Source organism: Lutjanus erythropterus, chromosome 5, assembly GCF_056507025.1.
Source record: "Lutjanus erythropterus isolate fLutEry1 chromosome 5, fLutEry1.hap2, whole genome shotgun sequence".
In the NCBI taxonomy this organism is placed as follows: domain Eukaryota; kingdom Metazoa; phylum Chordata; class Actinopteri; order Lutjaniformes; family Lutjanidae; genus Lutjanus; species Lutjanus erythropterus.
Genome location: NC_139321.1, coordinates 29,192,811 through 29,206,176, shown reverse-complemented (window position 1 = coordinate 29,206,176; position 13,366 = coordinate 29,192,811). Strand labels below are relative to the sequence as shown.

The window sequence follows — 13,366 nt, the reverse complement described above, 5'->3', positions numbered from 1 at the left end:
ATTGCCAAGGATAAACCTATTGCTGCTAACAAGCGTGGAGTCAAGCTGCCAGAATGAGAAAAAGTCATTTCCTCCTCCCCTTGTCCTCATCTTTCAGCAAACCTTGACATTTTCCTGCACAGAAATGTGAAGTATTTCTTAAGTCCTTTCATGCCTCAGTTGACAAATTGGATCAACCTATCGGTTAACCTTCACAAAAAGAAGAGATAATACTTGAGCACATTTCTTAAAAATAAAACATAAGCATGGCCGTCTTTTCCTTGTTTGACAACCTTTCATGCGTCACTCTTCTTAGCTGTTGGCTTAGACACACCTGCATGTTTGATTCTTCCAAGGAGGCTGCACTGAAACAAAAACCCTTCATGTATTATAAATGTTTACATTACATTCATAATGTCAATGTCTAAACAAAACCGCTGCCAAATACAGTGAAAAATTAAAGTGAACAAACAATAATGATACTAAATGTCCTGAGACAGAATACAAATGAAAACTAATTTTTCCCTGCTTGTTTAGCACCCTATTTTCATCCGGAAATAATCAGAAAAGCAATAAAAAAAATAGGATAAGTGGGCTAATCATGAAAGGGAGAGAAAGGGTAAAGGAATAAAACTGCTTTAGAAAAGACAGAGAGAGGGCAGATTATGTTCTGTCAGCTGACAAATGTACAAAATGCAACCCTGTCGAGTACACAACAAAGTGGGACAGTAACTGCACAGACAAAACCCAGGCAGTTCCTCTGTAGCAGACAGTATAAATGACACCCAGAACATGTTCATTCCCATTTTAACTACGTGTTGAAAGAAAAAAAGGCTTGAAATTTAAGAAAAGCACAGTTAGTCATTGTCATGTGGCTTGTTTGCTTTTTTACTAGAGGTTGGATAAGAAAAACAATATCTGATTTCACTTCTGCAGTGGGGAGATTATGTTTTTTTTATGTTTTTAAGAAGGGGAAAGCAGCTAGCCTCAGTTAAGATACACACTAAAGCCACAACTATGGTTTAAAGGATTGTTACACAACTTGTTAAACCATCTAATTTTTTGAATCTACATGTAAAATACACTAAGGTTGGGTTGCACCAACAAGGATTTATTTTAAACCCTGTTTAAATGTCACTTTAAATTATGTTGCACTAAACTTAAAAAAAAAAAACCTTGAAATTAAGAAAGATTAAATTTAAACCTCCGTTTCCTTTTCGCTCTAATCAGAGATCAAATTTAATTCAGCTGCACCAAAACTTTAAATTCTACGTTAAAGTGTGATCAAGCATTACTTTTAAGTTAGACTTTGAAATGGCTGCCTTTTTGAGATAGATTAAGCCAAATAATTCTGTGATGAGCCATCATGTAAAGACGAGGCCAATCAATTTAGCTAGCTAGCAGATAATGTAACTTTTTATTCATTTATTGATTTTTGCTTTATTTTACACCTTGATTTATTAATTTTTCTAAACTTTAATTAGAACTAATCTTAGATTAAATTAATATTTGGTGTGCAACCCTGTCTAAGTGCAACATGAAAATATGTCCATTTGCAAGTGGTTAGAAGATATTTTTGACAGAGCCTGGCTACTGTTTCATTTTGCTTCCAGTATTCCAGCACGAAACTTGGCTAAACTTGTCCTGCACTGTCCATCTCAGATATCACAGGGGAGAAACTGACATCAGTGTTCTCATGTAGCTCCCGGTAGGGCAGAACACAAACATATTTCCTAATATCTCCTTTAAAAGTGAGCAGCAGTACAGGTGCACATCTTAAAACCTCCACTGTTTCAGCCTCTTTCAGTGCACTCTGGAGTCTCTCTCTGGACTTGGTCCTATGTAGCACGGTGGTGGGAGAGGTAATAGAGACCGCAGGGGCATCAATAATCCTGTCAGCTGTCCAAGGAACAGCCTTAGCCTCAAATCTCTGTTCTTCATCCCCTCATAGTGACACGAACCAGGCTTCACAGTGTTGTCTACTGAATGCTTAAGGTTGGATGGCATGGTGGGGTCTTAACAGACGCCAGGGGCAGCCGTTTGCACCATCAGCCCAGTGCCTTCCCACCAGCGCTCAAGCGCATTGGGTCACAACGAGCAGCCTTGGCACCACCAGAGAATGGTTTCCTAGAACTGATTGGCTGTCAGGCTCAATCCATTCGCTGCCCCCAGGAGCATGTCTCCATGACCAATTTAAGAGGCAGAGTCAGAGCCTTCCCACACTCCCTGCCTCTGACAGAGAACAACAGTCATGTGTAGATGTGGGCAGATTAAATATATACTTGTTAAAAGGCTGTACAAAGCCCCAGGTCATTCACAATGCTCAGAGTTATTGATTTGTGGGATTTTTTTTTTCTTTCTCAGCATTGTTATGTTTTCTCTTTTAAGTTAATTTTCACAGTCTCTTTTGAAGAAATATGTTCTGTGTTGGTGAAAAAGCAAATTTATGATCTGAAAGATAATGCAGCAATATCGCTACACCCTTCATAAATAGAAATCCTCAATATATTAGATAATCTATTGGCTTTGCGAAAGTCCGTTCATACTTCTAGCTTGAATTAGACATTAAAGAGATAGCTTGGATTCTGTGACATCAGTACATGGCGGTTGGCACAACCCCAGTGTGGAGATGAAAAGAGTTGTACCAGTCTGGAAGTTAAGCAATGATCTTTCAACTGCTTGAAAAACGCCCATCTAAAAGAAATCTATATCTTTTTGAGTGTATGCTATATTTAGAATATTTTCACAACTTTACTTTGCCTTCAGACAGCCTTTTCTGTTGGAAATACACAAGTTTAATATTGCTCTCTTCAAAATCAACCAAACTCCATAGGTGACATCAGTAATTTTACCTCATGTAACAAGAGAGTTGCTGGCTTACTGCTGCCTCGATCTGTTAAGCTGGTTTGTGTTTTTGTATGACTTTGGTAAATAACCTTTTGAAACGGCAAAGACACACAATAAGACAAAGAAATTTTTCCGATTGAGGCATCAGTAGAGCAGCAACTCCTGTGTTCTGCGAGACAAAATATTTGGTTTATATAACCTTGATTTCTCTTTCAGAAAAGGCTTTCTGACAGCGAAGTAAAGCAGCGAAAATATTCTAAATATAATGTACACTGTACAAGTGAAATATTTTTTTTGGTGGACTTTTTTTCAAGTGGCTAAAATATCTTATTTTGTTGACCCTGTTGTCAACAGGGTCAACAAAATAAGATCAATGCTTAGCCTCCACTGCTTCTCTAAACCGGGGCAATGCTGAAGACCATTTGTTATTAATACACTGACTCTTGGTACGAACCTCATACAACCCCACTTCAAATAATCCGAACTATCCCTTTAAGTAAATCTCACTAAAACTTCATTTCTCAAGACTTTTATTTAATTTTAAACTTACAAAGACATGCCTAACCACAAGCATAAACTAAAAGTTAAGCAAATCATGTATAGTCATGATATCCCTGACATTACTGCTTTGATCCTCCACTTTTGATAGAAACTTAGAATAGGATAGGAAACATTAATCGTTTGCAGGAGTCCTCTCCTCTCTTCTTGGAATAGAAACAAGTAACAGGGTCACTGAGGGAGATCTGTGTTGTCTCAATTAGAAGAGGAGGCGTTTTTCTCACTGGGCCCTGCTCCAGGCCCAGCTGTGTACCTTCCACCGTGGGCTGAGCCTCTCCCTGCATACTGAAAACATTACTGGCCACAGGTCAGAGTGTCACTCTGTGGGACTCCTGCTCCCTGTATGCACACCTTTTATTTAGATATCCTGAATAACCAGAACCAGATGGTTTGAGACGGGAGGACAGATAACTCCAGAAGACTAGTTAGCTTAAAAACTCACACAGTCACGCCTGTTTGGACGGGCACACACATATATTTTGGTAGTGTGCTCTGACACACATGAGTGTGCATGAAACTCACACACACTATCCACAGTTTCCATCATCATTATCATCATCAGCCACTTCCCCCACTCCCTGTTATCATTAGGCATGATGATGATTGCATGGTTGATAGCTCCACCCTCCTGCCAACCCCAATGGCAGCTTTACTGTAATGGTTCACCTTGAGCTGAGGAGTATTTCTGAAAAAAATGCTTCAACATTCTTGCTATGTCAAGGTTAAAACCTGGGGAAGAGAATGAAAACATCTCAGCAAATAATTTAAAGTTGTTGGTGCTAGGAGAGATGTGTAATCATTTCACAGACAAGCATTTATTTTATAGAAAAAAATGCTCACAAAATGTATATCCACTCAAATTCCAAGCATTATTATCAGGCACTTATCTTGTTGTCACCAAATGCCACGTTATGGCTCATTCACACTGAATGTGATGACTTTTTATATTCTGGTTTAGTATATATAATCAATGCAGGTCTGCCAGGCTGAAAGTAAAAGAAATTATTTCAAGCCTCTGAGTCAAAGGGAGAGGGATTGCCTTTTTGCGAGTGGGAGCATGCTTTTGAGATCCAAGATAGCGGGAGGAGTGGATAGAGAGGTGTGTATCCACACAGCAAATTGGCTTTGGGGGTTGAGAAAGAGACCTCTGTTTAGCCTTCGTCAATGGGAGAAATTGGTCACAGCTGGATTTCACTGGTCAATTGGTACGTTCAGATCTTGAGTGTGCTCTCTATTTTTAAAGGTCTCACTCATTATTCCAGCTATGACTGGGCCAGGCACTTTTTTGCCCTCTTACAAGTCTCTATCTTGCCAGTAGACGTTCAATGCATTACCACCCCTAATACCATAATTCTTTTTTATTTATTCACTCATGCTTCCCCCATCGCATCTGTTGCGTTATAGCTTGGTTTTGGTATTCCTGTGGATCTGTAGTACGGCGGCTGAGACCAGTGACTCTTCCTCAGAATCCATCTCCTTTAGACAGGCTGGCAGCTGTCCAGCAGCTCAATCCTCAGTGTGAGTCCCTGAGATGGAGGACAGGGCACATGTTTGCAGGCAGATTGCACATTTGAGGGAATAAATTGCCTCGTAGAGAACCAGACTGCACATTGTCTGTTCCACTCTGTGTTCCTTTGCCTTTACTGTAAATATGTTTGTTGAAGACCTGTCATTCGCAGTTTCTTTTATTCCTTTTCAAGGCCTGCTCATTTTACGGTGTGCGGCGGTGGGGCTCAGCCGGATGGTCTATGTCCGGAAGTGAACATGTGGTAGTGTTTAGCTTTGTAATGCCCTGGGTTTTATGGATGTCTTGAGGGAGATATCGCATGGACGGCAACCAGGATGGTGATTCTGGGCCAGAAAACAGACTGGATGTCCAAGTGTTGGAGAACTCTTGTTATCACAGAGCTTCCCAAGGGTATACCTCAGTCCAAAGCCCACAGAGTAGGCTTAACATGGCTGCCAAGTCATCTTTAATAAGCCAAATCTGTTTTTGCTCAAACATTCATGTATTTTTTCAATGAAACCTCTATCAATTTGGTGACTCCTTTTGGCACGGAGCGAGCTTCAACTCCCCCTCAGTTAATGGAATGTGTAACAGTTTTGCTCACTAGAGACTTCTCTTCATGTGCTTATGTTGGCTCCAGTGAATCTTTCATGTGTTTTGTTAAAACATGAGTTTGAAACACTTCCTCTTTGACATGCTTCTCAAAGCTCTTCACCCTTGTAAGTTAATATATTGCAACAAATCAATGTGAAGTACTAAGTATTTATAATTCATTGGTACATTTTTCATCTCAAGCTTGCATGACCAATATCAAGTCAAAAGCATTTGACCCTTATATTTCCCTGAGAGGGCCATTTGGCCCAGGAATCATCTATGTCGAAGTTGAGCCGTACATAATACAGTGGGTTCAAAGCACTCTTCATATTTCAACAGATTTTCTTTCGTCTTTTGACTCAGTTTGTCCGTATAAAAACACTTTCCTATCACATCGTACCACACAACATTAATTAATAAATCCTTGTCCTGCTGGTATTATTGATCTGAGAGCCCGACACAGAGATAACACATCTCTATGGGTCCTTTTCTACCAAATTAGTTCTGGTTCTTGAGCTGGTTGTGTTCAAAATTCTTGGAACCTTGTCACTGTCGAATGAACCAGCACATGTTTCCAACAGTTTTGAGCAGAATGATTGAATTCAAGGATTCTCGTCAACACGAGGCGCTGCACGGGGATTGTTTTTTTGTTTTTCTTACAACTATGTCCTTGAACAGCTTCTTCCGTTAACATGAACAATTGTACTATACTGGGTAATGTAGTTTTTTTGTTAAAACTGATTTAGTATATATAGTATATATTATAGTATTGTTCAGGAACCAAGGTATTGTTACTAGTACCAGTGTTAAATTTTTTTTGGAAAGATGCCCAGTCCTACAGTGACCTGCAAAATATGGAACACCACTTTGGTTCCCAAGGAAAATCTGCTGTTTTTTTCTCACAGTCCGAACCAGTTTATTTTTGGTGGAAGTGCTCAGAACAGTTCAAAATTAAGTGCTTGAACCGGAACAGGGCTGGTTCCATGTTTGTTGAAAAGGCCTATGTGTGATACTATGTGTCACTGTTGTATACACTGGCTCAAGAAAAGCAGCATGCTGCCAAAAACTCCTCCCACATTGTACCCATCACAAATGGCTCTTTATTGGGTGATTGCTTAGGAGATTCCATTAATAAATATAAATCTGTGCAAGAAGGATGGCATTGTTGTCAGAGTATTACATTTTAGCCACTGGGCAACGAGTAAAACACGTTTAAATGTTGGCGAGGACTTTAATCAGCTGTTATGGACCAACACTGTTGGAAAGGTTAAGCTGTCTTGGCAGAAGAACAGTTAGATGGACATTCACTCCCAAAGTCAAACTGTAATAACAAGAAAAACTTTTTCACAGTTTAACTCCGCCTAAGTAGGATGCAGAGTGGAGGGTGTGATTCTGAGTAACTACCTGACAACATTTGTGTTTTGGAAACATTTATAAAACTTATTATTGTGACCAACCATCTGGCTGAAATATGCTACCTATAGTCATCCTCCCCACACACCTGGGACTCCAACTAGTGTGGCAGCTCTGAGGTGCACAAGCCCTCCAGGGCCCATCAGTTCGCATGCAGTGCTCAGAGGAAACATGTGACATGTGGCATAATTGAGTCAGCCAGCGAATACTGTAGCAGAAATCAGCCAACTGATGCCACTACTCAGTGCCCAGCGGGGGAGCTCTGAGCTGTATAGGATAGCATCAGAGAGGAATGTACCTGTTTCACATTATTAAAGGCACTGTTTTTCTCTTTAATTTGAGATAGCATGGGGCCCTGGGGGTAAGGGCGAAGACAGCTGAGGCACTGAAGAATGGGCCGAGAGCACCCTGCTGAGAGTGTAAGGTACCTAGGTGAGAGATTCAAGTGGCAGCAGAGAAAAGAATGGAGGTTTAACAGAACAATTTAGTGCGAAAAGCAGCCAAATTTCCCCTCTCAGTTTAATTTGCCCTCTGTCTGCAGGCCATTCTCTAAGGGAGATCATTGTTTCCTCATGTTTTATTTTTGCTGGCTCTCCAGTTTCTTTGTCCAACGCTCCTGCCACATAAGAAATCCAGTATGATTTCTTGGGCCTCACTGGTCACTGATGACTCAGTGTATGTGAGTGAGGGTATTGTGGCTGTAATGTTGTGCTCATTGGATTTATTTATGAAGTGATTAATATTTATTTTGTGTCTGTCTTATTTGGTGGGTTTGGAGGAATTCTGATAGAAAATTGCTGACAAATACATATTTGCCACTCTTGTCAGCTCTAAGGCATCAAAAAAGCCTAACCCTGGAAATTGGTTTTACTGTTTTTATTTGAAAACACATAAAAGCATTGTCATTACAGTTGATGACCTGTGTTGATGCCGGTTTTTCACTAGTTTCACCCCCCTTCACCCCACCTGAGTTGCCAAATCTACAGAGATACCTACAGCGTCATATTAATACGTAATATTGATAGTTAACATACTTGCTGATTCTCCTATTTTCCCAGGAGACTCCTATTTTTCATGGCTGTCTCCCAGTTTCCTCAAGGGGTCACAATTCTCCCGTATTTATCCCGCTTTATAAAAAATTTCCATTCCTTTTTTTGCCTTATGGAAAGTTTTAAAGGAAAGGGGCACTGTTTTTCCAAGAGCACCCTAATTAATATACTCCCAGAAAAAAACATTTGTACATTATTAATTTTCTGTGTAACCAAATTTGAAATTGGACTAGGTAAGGCTAAGTTCTTTGGTCCCATTGTGTTTTCCAGCTAATAAAGTACAGGCATCTGTTACTGTTACTTATGAATGCAGGAAACAAAAGCCTCTAAAACGGGGAGGACCCATAGACCCCTGTTGTGGTTTGGCAGTCCTCCCTATTTTTGAGGTCTCAAGGTTGGCAAGTGTGATAATTAATTTTTGGAAGAGTCGTTAATGCTTGTAACTGGTAATGAAGTCCTAATCCTGACAAAGATTGAAGCAAAATGCTGTCACAGCGTGAAAACGTTTGCAGGATTTTGCTCTCGTCATGTGGACATTATCGGACACACTGTTAAAACGCCTTCACTTCATAAAAATTGGCTAGCAGCCCCGTCCTAATGAATTTATAAATTCTTAAGTCCCTCCTCTCACCATGTTGCTTCTGTTAACAAAAAGAAAAGTTCAAGCCATGGGCTGAAGTGCATCTCTGAGCTCCACTGAGTATGAAGGTGATACAGCTCATTCTGTATCGTGGTCCAAGTAGATTTTAAGTGCAGAGTCTTGTCAGCCTCTGAGGAACATCCTCAGATGTTGACAGAAAATCAAACTACAATACTGTATGTAGCATTGGTACATAGTTAGACCCTTTTTAGCACTACTTAATACAGTAAACAACTGCATCCCTGATGTCATGTGTTGACAGCAAGCACTGGAGTTAGGCAGGTGCCTTCAGCATTCCTTCTTCTAGCTGCCCAAGAGATGTTGCCTCTTTGATTGTTTCTTCAAATATGCAAGCCAGCGCTGGGGGAGCAGATTGTTTGTTCTAGATTTCCTGGGAGACTCCCACCTTGGGCTTAAACAGAGCAGTTGTGATGATTAGCAACAAAGTGTGCCGCTGCTCCCACAAGCCATTGGGAGGAGAGGGAAGGGTCTGAGGAATCCTGCTGCTTCCTTATTGTGAAAAACTCTCATTCACCCCTCCTCAGTGCTGTAATTCCAGCTTAAAACATTGACCTTTTGTTCTGTACATGGACACCTATGTTTTTAGAGCTTAATGTTATTGAAGTGTAAGTGAAGAGTAATACAGGCTGACATGTGGTGTTTCCCCAGAGAGAATCCGTAATGTCTCCATTATGAAAACAAAGGTCGCCTCATTCTTGGACCAATTTGTCTACTGTGCTCAGTCATGTAACAGAGACTTAATGCCATTTTCTGGGGTTGTGGGGGGTAACACAATTATCTCCTTGGCTCTAGCAAGTTGACAGACAGGGCCTAAGGGAAGAAGCTGTGCTTATCAACCATCTACCCACTGTCACAATGACAGAAATGTTGGCACACTCAAACAAATGAAGAGCAGGAAGTCATCCGCAGGACTGCCTCTGATGCTACAGCTGATCATGTCGTACATTATGTAGTTCCAGTGTGTAATGATTAAGAAGGCTGTCATCAATCACATCCGCCTTTTCAACAGACCCGTGTTATACCACATGTATGGCACATGCAAGGCTGGCCACAAATAAAAGATTGCATTTCAACCGGCTGAGCTGCGGTGTTGCCGTGTAGCTTATTTTAGTAATGTGGGATGTGAGAACAACTGTGGTTTATTAACACCTTGAGGTTGGCTGTGCCTTTTACATTGTGATACAGCTTATTATTTCAGTTTATTGTCCTCAATGTAGGATGCATCACAAAAATAATTGGTTAAATAGTCTATTAAATATTTTTGCAGTGCAGGAACTCTCATTGCATCTCGTTTGATTTGCCCTTTAATAAATGGATAGTGATATGGAACCAAAAAATGCTGAAGTTTTCTGGTATGGAAACTATGGTTTTTAATTGATTTATACCATCTGTTGCCGTCTTACCCATCTTGGCCTGTCAGCTTACGTTTTAATATGCATACATGTATTTGCATTCTAATGTATGTAAATTGTTTATTTCACTTTGTTGAGGGAAATGTTGAAGATATATTTTTGAATATCATTTAATTCATTGCATATAGTTTCCAGAGTTCTGAAAATGTTGTTTTTGTTGTTCCCGCAGTGAAAAAAGACTTGAAAGACGAGACTGATGACAGAATGCCTCAATTCAAGAAAAAGGCAAAAGAGCTTCGCATCTTGGACGCCAAGACAGCGCAGAATCTTTGTAAGTACATATAATTTTATATATACATATGTATATATATATATATATATATATATATATATATATATATATATATATATATATATATATATACATATATATATATATATATATATATATATATATATATATGTGTGTGTATTTTTTTTTTTTTTTTTTTTACAGGCAATAATCACATCATTAACACCATTAGTTTAGGAAGTGCTGTATTTGTTTAATCATGACCTTTGGTGTCAGAAATGTGTTATTTTCCATAACACCTGAGGCATTTTCATACCCCATGAACAGGTCGTCAGAGCTGGAATATAAAAATAAACCATCACACACTGAGCTGATTTTACTGTGACTGAGCTAACAATGCCTTTTGCCCATGGCTTCCTCACATTCACTCAGCAAATTACCTGAGCACCCACAGGTGTGATACATGCATATACATCACATGATTATCACATTGTCGTTTCACTTCATTTTCTCCAGTATTTCAACATTGAATATTATCAAAAAGCATGACAGTGATCTTAGACCAAATTAAATAAATAAATAAATAAAATAGCAAAGTTAGGATGGAGTTAAAAGAATTATACTGCAATTTAAAATAACATCATTATCCATTACACAACTGACTGAATAGTAGATGCTAAAAATTATATAGAAAAATAAACTATGAGAAATGAGTAACAGCTGTCCCTCTACACAACTAAAAGGGAAGGTTGAGTGACAGGGGACCTAGTGGCTCATCTCTCTCTGAGCTCAACAAAGCTGTTTGTTTCCCACAAACAGTAGAAAGCCCTCAACAGTGATAGTGTTTTACTGAGCCCGTTGGGGAAATGTTTCTTGGCGGTTGTTTAGCGGTCACCACAAGTGCATATAAAATGTGTCCAAGCTTCCTGTCTGTCATCATGTATGATGTAAATTTCTATCAGAAGTGAGCACTGAAGCTATATGGAGGTGTTTTTAATTCCCAGGAGCCTATAGGTAATATTTAGTTCATACTGGAGCACTGTGTATACCCCCACTTTCACTTACTTTGGTGTTTGTTTGTTGTTGGATCATTTGAGGTTAGATGCAAATGATCCACAAAAACATTTTGCCTTACAATTTCAGTAACAGCTCAACCCCTTCTTGACCTCCTTGATCCCAAATGCATAACAGTTGGCAGTCTTGTGTTGATTGTTTGGTCGAGCGTTTCCCCAGATCTTTGGGATTTTTTCTGCAGCCTTAATATCCCACCTCAGACATACAGTTTAGATGATAACACCTCATGAAATGTACGTCACATGCTGAGATTACATGTCACCCTCACTGCAACCTTTACTCCACCCTCTTTCTTTATCAGTGTTTTTCTTACCTTTTTTCTCTGAAGGATGACTACAGAGGTATTCAAATGGCATCCTGCGGACTCAGATGGTCATGTTTTAGTTGGATAAATTCCTGTACCATCCAGATAAGGTCCACAGGCAGAGTATTTTTTATTTATTTTGTTTCATTAACCTTTATTTACAGGAGCAATATGTAGCAATTGTGCATGCAGAAATGAGTATGGCAGTCCAAATAGTGAGTTGGAGTCTTAGATGGTCTATTAAATAGGATGAATATGGCTGACGCGAGTTGTTTCCACTGCCTCCCCAGACTCAGGGAGGCTGAGGCAGGCTGCATGAGCTGCGCAGGAGCACAAGATGAATGCAATTTCATAATTTGACAATAACAAGTGATGAGTCCTACACTGTAAGGTGATCAGCTATTTATAACTAAATTGTTTGTCAATGCAAAGCTAAGCCCATTATCCTGAAAACAAAAGCCCACTGATCCAAAAATACACACTCTGAACGTTGAGTTCAGTGACTGTCTGTCTCACTGTCTGCCAGACTCCACTGACATATTGCTCAGTTTAACCATTATAAAAATCTACTCCTTCTAAAAGGTTATTAATGATTTCTAATGACTCATAAACAGACACTTATTCAGCAAACATTCAGCATTAATTTGAACTCTAATTAATGTGAAATGGGCAAACAAAAACAGAGGACACCACGGCTGAAGTGCTGTTCTCAGAGAAGCAAGTATTTAAACTTAGCGTGCTTCCTTAATTTATGATGAGATATCATGGTTGTTTTATGATTTATTATTGTAAATATATTACAGATTCCTCCTTTAACCAGGGCTTAAAGGCTCATTGAAATTAAAGATCTCTTGGCATCCTGATGAAGGTTGACAGCAGCCCAGATATGGCTGCAAACATAAAGCACACATAAAACAATGTAAAATGAAAATAAAGAAGAAATCCAACTAATTTAGAATCACTTTAAAAGTGTCCAATGAGAGCAGCTCCTGAACACTTTGAAGATTCTGCAACTGATTCCAAGCCGAGTGAGCAGCACACTTAAACTAGAGTGTCAAAATTAGCTGAGGGATCCGTGTACATCAAAAATATTAACAATTATATGTGCCTCCCATCCAATTCCCCTCCTGGAATTTCCGGTGATATCTTGCCACGGTGCAGTGAGGCCTCACATTCTTACATCTCTCGCGAACGGAGGCCGGATGAATGAGCTCATCAGGCAAAATATTGGGGTCTGATGTCATGAAGGGGCATGTGGCAAGAGCATAAGGATGACACATAGAAGCATCTGCGTGTGTGTTTGTATGTGTGTGCATGTGAACATTTGTGCGCATGTGAGTATGTGCCAGTATGCGCATGTCATTGCACTTGTTTATGGGCTGTGACAATGTTGATAGGCGTCACTTCCATCTTTGATTACAGCACTGGCAGATGGGCTTTGAATTTGGCAGGAAGCAAAAATAAGTGTATAAAATCTCACCTCCAGAACGGCGATAGGTGGGAGGCACGCGGTCCTACACAGCTCCACAGCTCCCCTGAGTTGCCTTGACACATACTACAGCATCATAGATCATATTCACTGCCTGCTGCAGAACCCTCTAAGCTCCCTTTTCAATTTTGATGTGTGTTAGTATTGAAGGTTCAGTGACTGGGATGGGTAGCGTGGCAAAATGAATGATTGTGATGTCAGTGCCACTTTATGTATTCTACTATAATGATTATGCATACCACTGTCT

The 13,366-nt window shown here is 39.7% G+C and overlaps 1 protein-coding gene across 1 annotated transcript in view; it reads left to right on the top strand.

The window, feature by feature from the left end:
* The window catches only part of diaph2 (diaphanous-related formin 2), a 520,520-nt gene that overhangs the window by 280,011 nt on the left and 227,143 nt on the right, over positions 1–13,366 (top strand). The window contains exon 21 of the mRNA XM_084719553.1: positions 10,190–10,291. Within this exon, the coding sequence (XP_084575679.1) occupies positions 10,190–10,291 (102 nt within the window). The remainder of the gene's footprint in view (positions 1–10,189; positions 10,292–13,366) is intronic.